The sequence below is a fragment of the Macrotis lagotis genome, chromosome 2 (genome assembly GCF_037893015.1).
Source record: "Macrotis lagotis isolate mMagLag1 chromosome 2, bilby.v1.9.chrom.fasta, whole genome shotgun sequence".
In the NCBI taxonomy this organism is placed as follows: Eukaryota; Metazoa; Chordata; class Mammalia; order Peramelemorphia; family Peramelidae; genus Macrotis; species Macrotis lagotis.
Window position 1 is genome coordinate 77,737,901 of NC_133659.1, and position 19,039 is coordinate 77,756,939.

General features: G+C 37.5%; 1 protein-coding gene across 4 annotated transcripts in view; it reads left to right on the top strand.

Annotated features, from left to right (window-relative positions):
- Positions 1 to 18,731, top strand: part of NPL (N-acetylneuraminate pyruvate lyase) — a 55,331-nt gene extending 36,600 nt beyond the window's left edge. For 3 of the 4 annotated variants that reach the window (XM_074222194.1, XM_074222195.1, XM_074222196.1), the window contains 6 exons: positions 6,501 to 6,593; positions 10,618 to 10,766; positions 10,910 to 10,956; positions 11,341 to 11,425; positions 13,345 to 13,384; positions 15,635 to 18,731. In XM_074222194.1, the coding sequence (XP_074078295.1) occupies positions 6,501 to 6,593; positions 10,618 to 10,766; positions 10,910 to 10,956; positions 11,341 to 11,425; positions 13,345 to 13,384; positions 15,635 to 15,786 (566 nt within the window). In that variant the 3' untranslated portion in view covers positions 15,787 to 18,731. The remainder of the gene's footprint in view (positions 1 to 6,500; positions 6,594 to 10,617; positions 10,767 to 10,909; positions 10,957 to 11,340; positions 11,426 to 13,344; positions 13,385 to 15,634) is intronic. The other variant, XM_074222197.1, reaches the window with a different exon arrangement.
- The last annotated feature ends 308 nt before the right edge of the window (positions 18,732 to 19,039 follow it).

Below are 19,039 nucleotides of genomic sequence, written 5' to 3' on the forward strand. Positions count from 1 at the left end.
TTTCCTTGGAGTCTCAGAATAACCCTGTGAAATGGGTGCTAGAGATATTATTATCCCCATTAAATAGATGAAGAAAAAAGTAAGGTTCAGGTGACAGCTAGGAAGCAATATTGACTTTCCTGATTCCAAATCCAACTCTTTATCTAATAGACCCTGCTACCTCTCAAAACAAAGCACTTTTCTTCACAACACCCTGTTAGGAAAAGTAGCACAACTAATATTTTCCCTGTTCTATAGATTAAGATAATGAAACTCAGAGACATTAGCTATATTGTCCTTAGACACATAGATAATAAGGTTGAAGCTAAAACCTAAACTCAAGTCTTCTGACTCCAAATGAATAGCTTTTATTTAGCATACACCAAGCATGTTGCTAAGCTCTAGTGATGCAAATAGAAAAAGAAGATAATTCTTGCTGTTAAGGAAGTCATGGTCTAATTGGGGAAGGCAACACAGTCAGGAAAGCTTGACATAGATGTTTCTAGGGATGTTATAGACATATACACAGATGTACATCCATAAGTGTACCCCCCCCAAAATAAAATATTGGTGGGGGTTGGGAAACAGCAGCTGTAGTATTGGTAAAGACTTACATTGACAGTAGCACTTAAACCATATTTTGAAAGTCACTAGGGAATCAAGAGGCAAATGTGATGGGAATTCATTCCAGGTACTGAGGACAGGCAGTCTAAAGGAATGAAGGCAAGAGATGGACTGTGGTATATGAGTAACAGCAGAGCCAGTTTGGCAAGAATGTACAGTGTATGGAGGGTTAGAAAGTGACTCAAAAGGTAAGTCAGAACTGGGCTGTGAGGGCCTTTGAATTCCTCACAAAAGAGTTCATATCTGATCTTGGAGGTAATAAGGACCCGATGAAATTCATTGAGTAGGAGACTGTACAGGCCACACCTGTTCTTAGGAAGAGTTCTTTGACTGCAGTTTAGAGAGAGGAGACTTGAAATCAGGGAAACCAGTTAAAAGACTGGTATGGCAGGCTAGGCAAAAGGTAATAAAGAGAGGGGTGGCTAGGTGGCGAAGTGGATAAAGCACCAGCCCTGGAGTCAGGAGTACCTGGGTTCAAATCCTGTCTCAAACACTTAATAATTACCTAGCTGTGTGGCCTTGGGCAAGCCACTTAACCCCATTTGCCTTACAAAAAAAACCCTTTAAACAAAAGGTAATAAAGACCTAAACTGAAGGGACAGTATGTGAGGAGAAAGAAGGAGATCAAATATGAAAGATGTAATAGAGGTAAAAATATCAAGATCTGGCAAAAGAGGAATGAGGGAAGTGAAGGAGGATCACAACTTGAAGTTAACACTAAGGTTTTGAATCTGAAAAAATATAAAAATACTGATGCCTCAAAAAAATTGGCTTGGTAGATATGAGGGTCTTAAAGAAAAGAGAATGAATTATATTTTATACATGTTGAGTTTGGGCCCATCTACTTTGAAAAGTCCAGTTGGTGAGAAGACTCTGTTTTAGGGGAAAGGCTCGCTAGATATATATCTGAAAGTCATCTACATAGATAGTGGGGTGGCACTGACTAGCTCACCAAAAGAGTAAAGACAGAAGACCTAGGTCATAGCCTTGAAGTACATCCACACATAAGGGATGTGATATGAATGGAGAGCTAGCAAAGAAAGCTTGAGGAGCAGACAACAGGAAACTAGGAGGAAAAGTAGAAGAGAATACTGTCATGAAAATTCAGAAATGAAATCCAGGAGGGATGGGCATGGTCAACAGTGTCCTACTGTAGAGAGATCAGGAAGGAAAAAAATGTTTAAAAGTCCATCAGATTTGACAATTAAGAGGTCTTTGGTAACTGGAGAAAACAGCTTTAGTTCAGTGATAAGAAGTTTATGTTGGCAAGCACAAGATCCACCTAGTTGTTAGATGCTGAGGGAAAGAAAATAAGGTTTCTTTTCAAGGGGTTAGGGGATGGAAGGAAGGAGAGAAGCAGAAACTTAGAGTGAATGGCTTCAAGCTTCTCAAATAATCCCAAAGTTACAAACATGAGAGAGAAAAATGGTCCCAAAAGTAAAAATCATCTACTCTTGAATTTTAGCCAAAACTCTCAAAGACAAATTATTAAATATATAAATGTCTCCTTGGAGGGAAGTATCCTGACTTTGACAAAACCTTTGACACAGCCTGACTTTGACAATGACACCTTGGATAAGTCTTTTTAACCTCTCAACCTCAGCTTCCTCATCTGTAAAATGAGGTTAGACCAGAAGGCTTCTGATTTCCTTCCTAGATCTAGATCTTAAAACTATAGGTTCTTGCTGGTCAAAGTTCTAATAAATTAGGCAAGATTTCACCCCTCAAGTAGTTCTCAACTATGAGAACTATAATAATAATTGTGAAACCAAAGATTAAATTCTACCACATGTATAAAACAAAAGTGTATCATTTCAATTAGGGCTTTTGGAATTACTAAACAAAGAAATCCATGTTACTTTAAGTACCCATGTCCTTGAAGAATTTGAATTTAGTAAACTAAACACTCCCTCTTGTAGTCTGGTCAATGATAATCAAAAGAGATATCTCTGTATTTTGGTAGGGTGATAGATAACCCCACTTCTTAGACCACCTTTAATCACCCCTAATGATCTAAGCCACTGATACTACTTCTTTGGGTCATTCAGTATACTCCTGATTAGGTCTTTACTCCACAGAGATTACGACTTTAGACCAGGACACTATTATACTATTAATTCTCAGTTTTTATAGTGCAACTGAGGTCTTAGTGCTTAATTTTTTTTATGGGTCTATATCTCAGTTTGAGATACAGGCCATGGTCACCTAAGCCATTAGGTAACTCATGTTGGTGACTCATCAGAAAAATCTGGACTTTTGATATATATTTAGAGGTGATCAGGAAAAAGGAGACGATTGAAGCTGCAGAAGTGAAAAACATTGCCAAAAAAAAAAGAGATTGCCAAGGACTTACTATTGGTTTGAATACCCATAATAAAGGGGTCAGGAGAGGATAAAAGAGAAAAATGAAGAAATTGAAGAGATAGCAGGTACAGGTACAATGAAGGTACAGTGAAGCTAAATACAGAGAGAGTATTCAGTAAGAAGCAGTGGTCACTAATCAAAAGCTGTAGTGGTCAGGGAACCTTTGGACTGGGAAAAAAGACTGATCATTAGATCATTGGTGACCTAGAGAGAATAATTTCAGCAGATTAGCAGTGACAGAAGCCAAATGGCAAGGACTTGAAAAGAATGGTGAGAAGTAAAGAGATTAGTTGTAGAGTTAAGACATTCTCAAAAAGCAAGAACAAAAGAACATTATGAAGCATAGAAATTGCACACACAGACACACACACACACACAACACAGGTTTGAAAATGAAATGTGAGCTTCATGAAGGCTAGGTAACTTCTCTTTTGGCTTTGTATTCCTGGTCCCCAATACAATACCTGATGTATTATAACTGTTTAACCAATTCTTATCAAATGAATGAATGAAATATAATGTCATATTCAGATAATAGGTAAAAATCAATCTCACTGAACTCTTCTGAGTTTATTTTCTCATTTATAAAATGAAGAGATTAGATTAAAAATCCCCAGCTCAAATCTGACAGCATCTAAACACAGGACAGCTTTAGTAATACAAGACTGTTGGGATTTATTGGAATATGTTCTGGGATTTGCAAATCCAAATTCCACAATTGATAGCAAACCTCAAACAATGCATCTGAAGTCCACACAAAAGGATTAACCATAAAGTTATTCTCAAGGTAAACCTTCCCCTCTCTGAACTTCCCCATTTTTTTGTCAAGAACACCAACATCTTCTAGTTATCCTGGCTTGGAATTTACTTACTCTTACCCTAAATATCAAACCTTTTCATTTATACCTCCAGGCTTCTCTCTCATAGCTCTCTGTCTCTACTCTAATCACATGGCCACCACCTAGATTGTTCTCTGATCAACCAGATTTGTTGTTCTCTCCACCTTTAAGGCTCTGAGAGGAGCCATTCTCTGTACAGCTGACAAAATGAGTTTCCTAAGAGCATAGATTTTAGTAAACTTCAAGGATCAAATAGAAACTCCTCAGCTGAGGGCAGCCAGATGGTGCAGTGGATAGACATTGGCCCTGAGTTCAAATCTGGCTTCAGACACTTAATAATTACCTAGCTGTATGACCTTGGGAAAGTCACTTAACCCCATTGCCTTATAAAAATCAATAAAAAGATTCAGGATCAGTTCAGGATTTAAACAGTTCCCAGACCTGGTCCCTGTCCACCTTTCTAGCCATATTCAAGTTGACTCTGCTTCATGTATTTTACAGTACGGCACAAACTGACATTGCCATCTCTTACCAATGACTGTTCTGTCTCTTTTCTCCATGCCTTTTGTCTGTCTATTCACCTGAAATGCACTCCTACCTCACATCCACCTGAATGCTATCTCCTACATGAGGCCTTCCCTCATCCTAGTCACTAATGTCCTTTCACCCAATTATCTTGCACTAATTTTATATAAACATACATATATATATATATATATATACATACATATATATTATATATACATATTGTTTCTCCAATAGGATGAAAGTTCCTTGGGGGTAGAAAACAGTTTCTTTTTGTATTTTGAAACTCAAGGCATAGATAACAAAGTACTTGGTATAGTATTTAATAAATGCTTGTTAATTGATAATTGCTTGTGAGAGATATTTATGCTATTTTTTTTTTGTAAGACAAACGGGGTTAAGTGGTTTGCCTAAGGCCACACAGCTAGGTAATTATTAAGTGTCTGAGACCGGATTTGAACCCAGGTACTCCTGACTCCAGGGCCGGTGCTTTATCCACTGCACCACCTAGTTGCCCCTATATGCTATTTTTTAAAGACCCCCTCTGAAGGCAAAATTTCAGTCCTTTATCCCTTAGGCAATAATTTCTAGTCACCACTCTGCCTTATTCTAAAGTAGGGGTTTTAAACCTTTTAGTATTTCATACATCCCTTTGACTTTCTGATGAAGCCTGTGGACCTTTCCTTCAAATGATGGTTGTTGGTGTTGTTATTTTAAACCTATAATTGAAGAAAATACCAAATTTCCTTTAAAGGTTAGTGAAAATAAGGATATGATGTTTTTCCCCATCAAAGTTGACAGAACCCTTGCAACCTTTTCACAGATCCCTTGGAATTCTATAAAGAACCCTAAATTGATGTGTCTTTTTTTCTGTCACCAATTCTTGGCCTCATTCTGCCATAAGCAAGGCAGTAAGTTTTCTTTCCCACCAAAAGGGATTCTCATATTTACAAAGCATGCCAGAGGATGTGTCCTAAAATGTCCTGACACTGCCACCGGTTTTTTCCAGCAACCCAGGATAATGGAAAGGTTGTTATGTTATATCCTATGCAAAGAGACTTGGGATCTTTGATCAGGAAAACAGAAAAAGATGCTGGTACTGAAAGTAGCAATGAGTTTCTGCTTCAGAACTAGATGAAGCCATTGTTAGTGGATTTCTCTCTCCCTGGTTGGGGGAAGGTTTGCTCTGCTTTTTGCTGGGGTGCTTTTTTATTATTATCATATTCCTGCTTTGACTGGGGTAAAAAGTGAGTGCCTCTTATTTGTTACTTAAGTCTTGAGGAAAATTTGTGAATGGTGGCACTAACTACATAGATTGAGATCTCATTGTTACTTAACAGGTGATTCTCCATGATTTGCTATGGCCAAAAATATGCATAACTTAGTGGCCAGTCCTTTAGTAATAAGTTTCCCAAATTAGAACAGTTCAACCCAATCATCTTTGAGGAATCAGAGTGGATGGAACAGTGGAAAAGGCTCTGCCATTTAATACCCATCCAAGCTAAAAGCAAGTCACTCAAGCTCTCCAGCTCTCAATTTCTTCATCTATAAATGAAGAGGTTGGACTCAAAGGCCTCTGCAGCATCTTCCAGCTCTGGAACAATGATTAATTTGGACCTTTAGGGACAGATTCAGAAGTCTTCCCAGGGCTTCTTGGGATCTGCCAAAACTAATATTCCATTAACATAGTTTCTGTGACTATTTTAGTGAACATAACACTTGTATCTTTGTTCATATAGATGGGATAGATACAACTTTTTGTACATATATGTGTGTGGTATATGTACAGATACATATATCACACTTGTATAATTTTGTGTCTTTTGTACTCATCATACCAGTGATTTTCTGATACATTTCTCCCTCTCTGAATTATCCCTTATAACAAATAACAACTGTTGAGCAGGCAGTGTTGAAGCTATAATGTTAAATTTGAGATAGACTTTTTTTAAAATTAGGAAAACTCTGCAGACCTAAAATCTACAAATGACATATATAACATTCTATATCCCTTACCTCTCTATTGAAAAGAAGGAAGTATTTTCTCTCCTACTATTCTCCTAAATAATTCTGCTCATTTCAGTTAGTCATCATTCCTCTTCATTTCATTTTTTCATGTACATCAAGGCTTACAATTACTTAAATTGATTTTATCGATGTTTCTTTCAGATGCCCTGATTGCATTTTTAAAAGAAGTGGCTGCTGCTGCCCCTGGGGTGCCATTTTATTATTATCATATTCCTGCTTTGACTGGGGTAAAAAGTGAGTGCTTCTTATTTGTTTTTTTCCTTATTTCCCTCATTTTCTCCACCATTAATCATTTTTTCTTATTATAATGACCCATTGACAAGGGACTAGATACCTTCACTGAGGGATCCCAGTTCTGAACTTTCAAGGATCAGGTTCAGTTTGGAGAAAACCTAAAGAAAGGGGACAGGGTTTTTCTTCCTTATTCCTGGTTCATTTTGCCTCCACCCCAGAATATACCTCTGAACACAGTCTCTTAAACATATCTTAGGTTTGGCTCATGTCTGAGGTCTCCCCAAAAGGAATTAACAGTTCCTTCTAAAAATATATTCAAATGTACAAAGAAGATCCGTATTCCAGCAGTGCAGAGATGGTTTAACATAAGGAAAACTGATTATATTTGTGTGAGATAATAGATGCTCACAGGAATCAAGACTTCAGAGTCTGAGTCAGGGAGCAAGAAAGGTCTTTATTTCCTTAAGGAAAGGACACATCTTGTTGCAAAATAATAATATTTGCAAGGGAGTGTGTCAAAAATAAAAACATTCAGGTCATTTTTATAGTAATTAATAATCCTACCTCTAAATTCTGTCTTATCCCACCATTGGCTGGTAAGACAAGCTCACAATCTTCTTACTAATATTACTCAACCAGTGCATTTGCAAAACAAATTCAATCCTCCTTATCCTAATTATTCATAACTAATTTCTATCCTATTAGAAAGTTATACTTTTCAATCCCTTATTTCTATAATTATCCATAGCTTAATCTATACCTATTAAAAATGATGTTCTACAAAATCTATTATGCATTTCCTTTGACCAAATTTGGAGATATCCAATCTGAAAAAGAACCAATTTAATTCTTCTTAAAATTACATCATTTCCAAGAATATGGATAGTTTTTTAATAGTTTTACTTCTAGATAAAGAATAAAGAAGGTAAAACAAAAGTATATTCATGAGAAGGCCATACTGAAGATCATTCTCAACACCTATGCATAAGAATGTTTTCTTTATATATAAACAACAAAACCCAAGGGCAAGAGATAGAAAGAGAAATTTCAGTTAAAGTAACTGTAGACAACATTAAATCCTTGGGAATCTACTTTCCAAGGCAAAAGCCAGAAACTGCATGAGAATGGTTTTCATGAGGAAGCTTCACGGGAGACCATCTCTCACAATATTATTAACAGAAATATCAAAAATCATATGATTTTATCAAGAGATGCAGAAAGAGCTTTTGATAAAATTCAGCACTTCATTCCTATTAAACACTCCAAAGGTTCTAGGTATAAATGGAATTTTCCTTAAAATGAAAAGAAACATCTTTGTAAAACCATAAATAAGTATTATTTGTAATAGGCATAAGCAAGAAGGCTTCCTAATAAGATCGGGAATGAATCAAAGAGGCCCATTCAATATTTTACTAGAAATAACTATAGATAGTTTAAAACATTTAGGAGTATCCCTGCCAAAACAAATCCAGGAAGTACCTAAATATAATTATAAAATATTTTTATACAAATAAAGTCATATTTAAATAATTGGAGGAATATTAATTGTTCATAGATAGCCAGAGCCAGTATAATAAAAATGACAATTTTACTTAAACTAATCTATTTAATCATTGCCAAATCAATTAAATTACAAAAAAATTATTTTATTAAGCTAGGGAAAAAAATCATAAAATTCATAGGGAAAAATAAAAAATTCAAGAATATTAAAAGGGGCAGCTAGGTGGCACAGTAGATAGAGCACTGACCCTGGAATTAGGAGGACTTGAATTCAAGTCTAGCCTCAGATTTGGGCAAGTCACTTCATCCCATTGCCTTGCAAAAAGGGGGGGTATTAAAGAAATTGACTTTTTAAAATGTAATTTAAATTTAAAATGTAATTTAAAATGTAATTTAGTAGTACCAGATCTTGAACTATGTATAAGGCAGTAGGTATCAAAAATTTCTTATGTACTATCTAGAAATCGAAAGGTGGATCAGTAGAACAGAAGAGTAGACATACAATATCAATAGTGTAAATGATTATAATATCCTTGTATTTGACAAATATAAAGATTTAAACTTTTAGAATAAGAATTCACTCATCAGGAAACATACAGAAAACTGTAAAGCAGTCTTGCAGAAATAGAAATTCAACCAATATATATAGAGAACTTTGTCAAATTCATAAGAATCCCATAAGTCATTCCCTAGTGAGTAAATGGTCAAAGACTATGAACTGGCAGTTTTTCAATGAAGAAATCATGCTAAATGTTGTCAAAGGAAAAAAATTTTCTAAATCATTATTGATTACAGAAATACAAAGTTAAACAATTTTAAGATATCATATCACACCAATAAGACTGGCAAAAATGATAAATGGAATGGATGAATTGGGACACTTATGCAGTGCTGATGGAATAGTAAAGTGATCCAACCATTTTGGAGAACAGTCTGGAACTATACCTGAAGAGTTATAAAACTGTATACCTTTTGACCCAGCAATACCACTATTAGGTCAGTTTCTCAAGGTAATCTGGGGAAAAGGAAAAGAACTAATATGTTCTAAAATATTTATAGTAGCTGTTTTTGTGGTAGAAAAGAACTGGAAACTGAGGGACTGCCCATCAATTGAGTTTTAGTTAACCAAGTTGTGGTATATGATTGTAATGAAATACTATTGTGCTGTAAGAAATGATGAGCTGATTGTTTTTAGAAAATTGTGGAAATATTTTTATGAAATAATGAGGTAGGAAATAAGGAGACCCACAAGACATTGTACACAATAATAGCAATATTGTTTGAAGAACAATTGTGAACACTCAAGTTATTCTGAGAATTGAAAGTATCAGTTACAAAGAAGCTATACAGGAAGATGCTATCCACTTCCAGAGGGGAGGAAAACCTGATAAAAAAGATATGCATAGTATGGATTTACATATATTTATATATCTTTGTCAAATGGTTTCCTTCTTGGGTGGGAGCAAGGGTGAAGTGTAAGAGAGCAGAGGGAGGGAAGGAGACAGTTTGGAATTTAAAATGTAACCAAAAAATTTATTTAATTTTGAAAAAGTAACAAAAAAGATCAGGACAGCTATCTCCGTTTTACCACCAAAAAAAAAAATGCTTAAAACACAAAAGGCCAGATTCAAGTGCATATTAACAAATATTTAAAACATGACTCCTGCTATTTTCTTCCAAGAGGCTAATACTTACAACATCCAAATATGAAACCCTTTTGTAAATTGCTGAATGAGCATTTTATCTTGTCTATTCTCACAAGAAATGAATTAAGTTCATCTTCCCGTCAGTGGTCACCCTCTTCTTTGACAAGTGTAATAGTAACTATGGATAATAGCTTCTGTGAGGGTAGAAGAAATGTTACAGTCCCAAGTTACATTTTTAGAAGAAAGGAAGAAAAGAGTGAGATCAGAAGTTATTGCTTCCTCTAAAGTATTCTGAGTAGATGCTTTTGTTGCTTCTTTATTGCAAGCCCCATCATGGGCAAGGGGTACCATGCATGGGAATCAACCAGAAGCCTTGGCTTGAGCATGTTCTTTATAAGGAAACCAAAGACATGACCTTGACATTAGAAAGGGAAGTCCAAATCGTGTATAAGAGGTTATTCTGCAGCCACTATTGTCTCTTCAACTCTATTATCAGAAGATATTTCCACTGGATTATATATTTAATGATGGGAAAGAATCTTATCAACCTCTAGTCATCTAAGCTGAAAAATAACACTTCTACAAAACTATGTTGGTCATGTTGGGAGCAGAAGGAAGAATTGTGACTGTCACTTTCCTTTTCCTGTTATGTATACTGTATCTGTTAGAAAATTGTTTCTAAGGGAGAATACCTCAGGACCTTGTTGCAATGGTGATGGCTTCTTTAAAAAGCTGATTCAGATACTGAAGAGGGCAAGTCTTGTCTTTGGCAATGAGAGAGAGGGATCTAGGGCAGGGTAATATGGGACTGCTGATGGACAAAGGGTTTGACCTCCCTCCAAGGCTGTGGATTAATGAGCAATCCTTGTTCTGAATAGTTCGTGCTGAAGAACTGCTGGATGGGATTCAGGATGAAATTCCCACCTTTCAAGGGTTGAAGTTCAGCGATTTAGATCTCTTAGACTTTGGACAATGTGTGGATCAGAACCGCCTACAGCAATTTGATCTCCTTTATGGTGTGGATGAGGTAATTATTCTCCCTCCATGTCATTAAGCTCAGGTTCTTCATGGTTTTCTACACATCATTCTCCTTTGCTGAGCCGTGGTAAAGAAGGGATGTCATAAAAGACATTATATAAAAGTAAGTGCTTTTTATTTTTTCCTGAATAGCAACTATTGAGTGCCCTGGCCTTGGGAGCAACTGGAGCAGTTGGCAGGTAAATGATGACATCTTCTGCAATATGTAATACTGAATACCCACCTTGTGCCCCTCAACTCACTCTGTCATCTTTCATTCTCTAGCTCTCCATCTTTTCTTCCTCTTCTGCAAATTTTCCATTCTCTTTTTGCTTTTTCTCTTCCTCCTATGGTATTTTCTAGCACTGTTGCTGACACAACCAAAGAAATTGCTAACCCATTAGGAGAACAGCTTCTAAAGATAAACTTCCCCCTTTTTGGGGGAGGGTATGTGAGCATGTTTGAAAGTGTGTGTATGTCTACAATCATATATGTAAATAGCTATAGAATAGATATTGAAAACAGCAGAGGGGCATTTTTCCTTATAGTTACTAAATCACTTGTATGTCTTATTTTCTTGGCAGCACCTACAACTACCTGGGTAAAAAAACAAACCAGATGTTGGAAGCATTTGAACGCCAGGATCTTTCTTTAGCTTTGAATTACCAGGTATAGCAATGTCTTCTATTCACATAAAACCTTATTTCTTCTCTTCTTCTAAGCTCTTCCATTAGTTTTGTACTAAACTAATGAGCTCTGTTAATTTTCTTTTCCTTTCTCTCTCTCTTTTTTTTGTTTTTTGGTGAGGCAATTGGGGTTAAGTGAATTGCCCAGGGTCACACAGTATCTGAGTCTGGATTTGAACTCAAGTCCTCCTCCACTCCAGGGATGGTGCTGTATCCACTGTAGCACCTTCCTGCCCCATCTTTTAGGTACATCTTTTTTTTTTCAGTTTCCTTTCTTCCCTCCCTATTTGACTTATTCTTTTTCTTATTGGCAGAATCAGCTAATCCCCCCTTCCAAATCTCTATTTATCTTGTCTTTCTTCCCTGGTCTTCCATAAATCTGAATACTTCAAAACCAAGTGTGTCCTGCAGATCTAACTAGACATCTTTGAAAAAACAGTGGTCAGCTTCTCTTGTTAGACATCATTGTCTATTGTTTTTCACTATATGTTGTAAAAATTTTTTTTTATTTTGTAAAACAGTAATTATAGGGTGCTAGAGAATCACTGCCTTGGGGATGTCATTTGATAATTATAGAAGAGGACCTTGGAGAAATACATAGAACTAGTAATGGGGAGCCAATCTGAGAACTTAGACTAAATGGTCCCTAAGAAATTAGTTCAGATGCTAGTCTACAGGCATATGTATAGTAAATTTATTTCTCTAAAATATAGAAAGAGCCCTAACCTCAACCTAGGTTGGAAAATAAGTACTTTATGTAAATTAAAGAGGGCAAAGAAATAAAGGAAGAACCTGTAGAATCCCAAAGCCTTAAAGATCTGTATATGATGTCCAAAGGCTAAGAATGGTGTCTTTAGTGTCTTAATTCTCATTTTCAAAAGTCTGTCTTTAGTTCATTCACTGAGGGCTTACTTTGATGCCTTCTTTTGACATGGAGGCCCAACAACGACCATTGGAGTTTCTCAATACAGAACTTTAACCTAGCTAAGTTCAGAAGCTCATAACCAGAAGATTGACTACTTGCTGTCAGTAAGAGCACAATCAAACCGTGTGAATTCTCCTCTATATTGTGAGGTAGACCTTCCTCACAGAATTGCTGAAAGCTTCAAAAAGAAACACTTTTGCCATAACAGTTCAGGAAACCTTCAACTGGGATAGAAGACAGTCTGTGGACTGATGAAGTTACTGATGATTCATAGTGTTGAAGTATATTTGGTAAAAGAATGTTATGTTTTCTGATTTGGCAGCTACATCACTAGAGCTATAGGCTGCAGCCATTCAACTAGAATCTGAAGTCATTGGCACCAGTTTCCTCAAGGCTTTCCAATTTTACTCTGCCTCTTGTAAAACCAAATATTTTAATTATCAACTGATCAGTTATCATGGGGCAACTAGGTGACCCAGTAGATAAAAGACTGGAATAAGGAGGATCCAAATTCAAACCCAACCTTAGACATTCCTTAGCTATATGATCCCAGACAAGTCACTTTTCCTCTGTCTGCCTCGGTTTCTTCATCTATAAAAACAAAGGTAATATTAGCACCTACCTTGAAGGGTTGCTATAAGGATAAAATTAAATAATACTTGTAAAATACCTTGTAAACCTTAAAGCATTTTATTTCTAATATAAAGCATTCATATGTATGCAATATAAATATAAAGCCACAACATATAAATATATATAAATTATATATATGTAATATCATTCTGGGGTTTGGGGACAGGTTTCCCTCTACTCTCTTTTATTCCATTCCTTCATGTTTCTTTTTCTTCACTTTAACTTTCAAAAGTAAAATCAAGTACCATTTCTAATCTTTGGAGTCTAACAATGTGATACCCATCTTCTCTAGGCAGCTAACACTCAGTCTTTAATAGTAATTAGAAGTTTTTTTCTTTTTCTAGTTTCAAATCCAGAAATTTTTGAACTATGTAATCAAACTGGGTAAGTACAATATCTTTCTTCTGTTTTCTTTATAATAGGGCATTACCAAAGGAAGTAGAAATAGAAAATACATCTCTGCCTTTTGAGAAGTTTATAAAATGTTATTGAATTTTTTGGAAAATAAGTTTCCCTCCTATTATCCTTCTACTCAGGAAAACTCCTAAGACAAGCTCTAGGTAAATTTTGAAGTAGACAGATTCATAGTCACCTCTACATACCATGCCCTGGAAGCTCAAGAGTTAAAAAAAAAGGGGGGGAGCAGCTAGGTGGCATAGCGGATAAAGCACCAGCCCTAGGGTCAGGAGTACCTGGGTTCAAATCCAGTCTCAGACACTTAATAATTACCTAGCTGTGTGGCCTTGGGCAAGCCACTTAACCCTGTTTGCCTTACAAAAACTTAAAAAAAGGGGGGTGGGGATCTGCCTTCAAGGAGTTCATTGTTTAATGGGGATAAATAACCATATACAAAATAAAACATATATAGGATAAACTTGAGCCAATCAACAGAGAGACGGCAATAAGTTCATGGTAATAGACAACTGCTAGAGTTTATTGAATTGGGGGAGGTGGGGATACATGGTCTGACCTGGGCTTTGACTGAGTAGAGCATTGATGGGAGTGGGAGAGACTTGATGGAGGGAAACCAACCAGCTAGTTATTGCAATAGTCCAGGATAAAGTGATGAGAGCCTGCATCAGATTGGTGGCAAAAGAGAGAAAGAAGCATAAATAAGTCACTGTGAAGGTAGAATTGACAGGATTTGGAATATTGTTTAATATTTGGAATATTGTTTAAAGAAAGTTGAGAGAAAGTAAAGGATGGGAGCCTACATAATTGAGAGAATAATGATGCTCTTGATAGTAATAGGAGAGTTGTTGGAAAGAGAAAAGCTTCATATATCTAGGGGATATCCAATTTAAAATGTCCATTAGGCAGTTGGAGATGTGAGAGTGAAGATCAAAAGAGAGGTTAGACCTTAATAAGTTATCATCTTCAAATCAATGGTGATTGAATCCTTGTGTTCTCACCCTGAAGATGCCTGTCATCTTCATGCTGTCCTCTGCTTGCTCCAAGTTATTCCAGAAGATTCTTCCTGGAGCCATTGTCAGCATCCCATGAGTCTCCCTGCCCACTCAGTCAAATCTTTACTCTCTCAGCACTTACTACCAAACTGCCCCTCTAAGAATAAAGCTTCTATGCACACTGCCAAGAATTGAAAAATGGCAATAGAGAACCCCTCATTCTTTTGTTCAGCAAGCTTTTATTTAGCACCTACTATGTGTCTCACACACTGTGCTAGGGGCTAGAAATTTAAAGATTAAAAAGTAGAAAGTTTTCCCTTCAATAAACTTATATTCTATTTGAAGGAAAGAACATGTACACCACTATGTAATTAAAAATAAGAGGATCAGAATAGACCTCAGGGCTCTGAATCTTCCTTATGACATGAGTAATTTACATATTTCCTTGGTTTGTCAAGGAGAATTTCCTCAACATTTACAAATTGTACATTCACTTAAAATTTATAGTTAAAACATAGTTCAAATGGTCCTTCTTGGTAAGGCAACTGTCTACTTTTTCTATACTCCTTCTGCCCCCATGAAATATTCTGACTCTGAACATATAATAGATTGATCCTTAAAATCACAGAATTTTTAAAAAGTTGAGAGCTCCAAGGTCATCTGATCCCAAGGATGAGAACAATTATCATGTCCCCTATCTTCTCTTCTCCAGGCCCTTCAGTTAATCATGAGCTATTGTCTTCTTTCCAGTGGATGTTTTTCATTATATTCCTTCCTAAAGCGTATTTCTTAATAGGTGAAGAGTGAAAATAATCTAAATGTACATCGAAAAGACCTGGGTTTAAATCCCTACTCTTATTCATTCCATCTGTGTGACCTTAAACAAGTCACTTAAAGGGGCGGCTAGGTGGCGTAGTGGATAACACGGGCCTTGGAGTCTGGAGTACATGGGTTCAAATCCGGTCTCAGACACTTAATAATTACCTAGCTGTGTGGCCTTGGGCAAGCCACTTAACCCCATTTGCCTTGCAAAAACCTTAAAAAAAAAGTCACTTAAAGCTCTGCACCTCAATTTCCCTTCTGTAAAATTAAGTCATTCAAGATCTCCTTCACCTCTAGCTCAGGAATCCAATGAACATGATACTCCAGATGTGGCCTCAACACACATCCGAACATTTCTGTAGACCATGATGGAATTAATCATGCTTGCTTTTCCTTCCTTGCCTAGGTCTGGGAGTTGCACAGACAAAAGCTATTATGACTTTTATCTCTGGAATTCAAATGGGTCCACCTCGGCTGCCTCTACAGAAAGCTTCCAAGGAATTTACTCTTAATGTTGAGGCCAAGCTGAAGAGCCTTGAAAGCCATTGCTTTTGCTGACTGAACACTGAGAGAGACTGGGGACCAATCACACAAAAATGTTTTTGATGAGATATAACCACTGTGCTATTGCATTTCTCAGGGAATTTTATAATCAATCTGTACTAAACACTATTTTTAGGAAGAAAAATACTTTACAATTGATCATCAAGTATTTAAAAATTACTATGAGTCTCAAAGTGATATTTTATTAAGTGAACAGGAAAGAGTACCTTTCCATCTACTCTAATAGGATGAAATATAGTGAGAAAATTGTATCACTTTTGACTCTTCTCACCTGTTTGAGGAATTCTCTCAGTATCTTGCTGAGTTCTGTGCTTTATCTTTCTTTTCCATCAGGATTTCTCAGTTCCTGGAGTTTCACAGTGTAATACTGAATATTTCCTATATTTTCTGGAATTCAAGGGCAGATCACACCTTTTCAGAAAATAGTGAAAGTGTAACACAGCATGGCACGGTCTGGAGAGTGCTAGAGTCCACAGAATCCCAAGTTCAAGCCTATATCAAAATCAGCAAATATTCATTAAGCCAGGTCTAACCAGAGCCTGAAGCCCTCCTGCCTACAGGAACTCCCTGGATTGCCTCCTGAGGCCCTGGGGAAGTCACTGACATCCAAATTTCCCTTCATCTAAATGGAGATTAGCAATACTTTATCTACCTACCACATAGGTTAGGACAGATAGGGGATACAGTAGATAGAGCACTGGCCTTAGAGTCAGAAGGACAGGAGTTCAAATTCAGCCTCAGATACTTGACTCTTACTGTGTGACCTTGAGCAAGTCACTTAACCCTTGTTGCCTCACATCCAGTACCATTTCCAGTCATCCTGATTCATATCTGGTCACTCGACCCAGATGACTCTGGAGGAGAAAGTGGGACTGATGACTTAGCCCAGGATCCCCTCTCACTCAAATCCAATTCATGTGCTTGTTATGGCATCACTTCCCTGATGTTGTGGTCTTCAGAAATGAAGGACAAACATTATTACCACATAGGTTATTTTGTCAACTTTTAAAAGTATGGAATTCTGCCAATTGAATATCCTTCTTTACTGTTAGAAGATATTGAGAAGACTCAAGAAAGATATCACTTTCTCAATCTAGACATGTCTTGTTAACTCTCCTTCAACATCCCTTCTGCCAAACCATATGTCTTTTCCAGTAATATCAAGAATCATCATTTTAGACCTGAAAGAGATCTTAGAGGCCATTTGGTTGAGCCACCCTCATTTTTACAAATGAGATAAGTGAAATTAAGTGACTTTCTCATCATAAATCTGTTCAGTCAGTAAACACTTATGAAGTTCCTACTATGTACCAAAATACTATGCTAAGCTCTAGAGATACAAGGAGTTAACAATCTAAAGACAAATTACTGAGGGCAGCCTCTTTACAGTCCTAGGGAAAGGTTTATAAGGGTGAAAAGGCTGGAGCTCTTGGCTGAAAAGGGAATTTATAATGATTGGTTATCCAATGATCCATGCTAACTGACCAAAATTTCTTTGGCCCTCAGGTTTAATTGGAGGTTGTGGGCTGGGGGGAGAAGGGAGGAAGAAGGAATGTGCCACTCTGAACACATCACTCTCATTTTAGTAGAAACTTTTTACAGAGTCTTTAGTAGTTTAGTAGAAACTTTTTATAGATTCTTCCTCACCTGCCCCATTTGTTTAGATCTGTTTTACTAGTAGAAACCATGCAACTTGAATGGAATGGTGGATAGAGTGCCAACCGTAGAGTCAGGAAGACCTGAATGGAAATGCTTCCCTGTGACTCTGAGGAGATAATTGAACCTCTGCCTCAATTTCTTCATATGTAAAATGATATACCCATCTCTCAGAACTGTTATGAGGATCAAATGAGGTAATGCATGTACAAGGTTTTGCAAACCTTAAAGGGTTACATAAATGCTAGCTAATATTACTATCCCTTGATAATTCTATCTGCTGCTTTCCATCAGCAGTAGTTTCTGCTGTAAGAACTCCCACTAAGTTTCTGTTTCTAGTCTGTTGGGAAACCTTCAGCAGTTCCTCCATGTTTCTCTGCATACCTTCTGGAAGAAGTGATTAAACAGTAATGACTAGCTGAAAAGTGAGGGGAAAAAAAGACTCAAATAATCATTATAATTGACAGTTTTTTAGCATACATGTTAAACAGTAAGAATCATTCTCCACCGTGAAGCAGGATGAGGGATGTTGCCTTTATACAGTCATAACTAGGACACAGGTAACCAATTTTACTGAAAAGGTCCATCATATCAGAGTTGGACCACTGCAAAAACCTAAAAAGAGCCTTCCCCTAGTGAAAGACTGTTGAAGTGGAAGAAAAAAGCATTGAGTGAGAAGTCAAAAGGCCTAAGTTGATTAAATTTAAAATAATAATAATCATTTCTACAGTACTTTTAAGATACACAAAGACTTTCCTTACAATTCTGTGAGCTAGGAGGTACAAGATTTACTATCCTCGTTGTACAGGAGAAGAAATTGAGATTTGCCAACTTGCCCACATAGCTTAGTAGGTATTGTGCCTGGGAATCAAGTCAAATAAGGCAGGTAAAAAGCTCACTAGGTAAGCAAGCTGCTTCACATCATCACCAACACCAATGGCCCCAAGAAGTGATGCTGAAGACCATCTAGAGGATCTATGATGAGAGAAAGGGGTGAAGCTGGGGGAAAATAACCAGGGGATACCCAGAGGGCTTCCCTAGGGACCACATGAAAAAACTGGAGGAAAGCTGCCAAGAATGGAATAGGCAAGAAGTGCTGGGGGACGTCACCGTCCCTCCTTGCGGGATCTCCAGGGCAAGGAAGGCTGAAATACAAAGTGGACAAACAGAGCCCCTCTTAGGAGGCAAGGCAAGAACCTACCCAGGAGGATTCGCAGGACATCCCCAGGGCCGGAGAGGACAGAGGACCCGGAGGGGCTGAACCTTTCGAAGAGGGGACCTAAGGCCAGCGGAGGGGGTGAGGGAGGTGGGGCGATGCAGAAGGGAGCCAAGTCGGGGTGCAAAAGAATGGGGGGAGGGGGCACATCAGCTGGTGGATGGGGGGAGATGCAGGAAGAAGTGCGGAGGAAGCCGGAGCCGAAGACACCCGCATACTGTGCCCGTGTGGGAAGGGAGGGAGGGATGTGGGGGGGGGGAGGGGAGGTTGCGGATGGAACCCAGGAGCTGGAGGAGACGAGCCCGCAGGGTGGAGGGTGACGTCAGAGCTTTGTTCTTGGAGCTTGATCTCTGAAGGAGAGGCCGAATCCTCTGG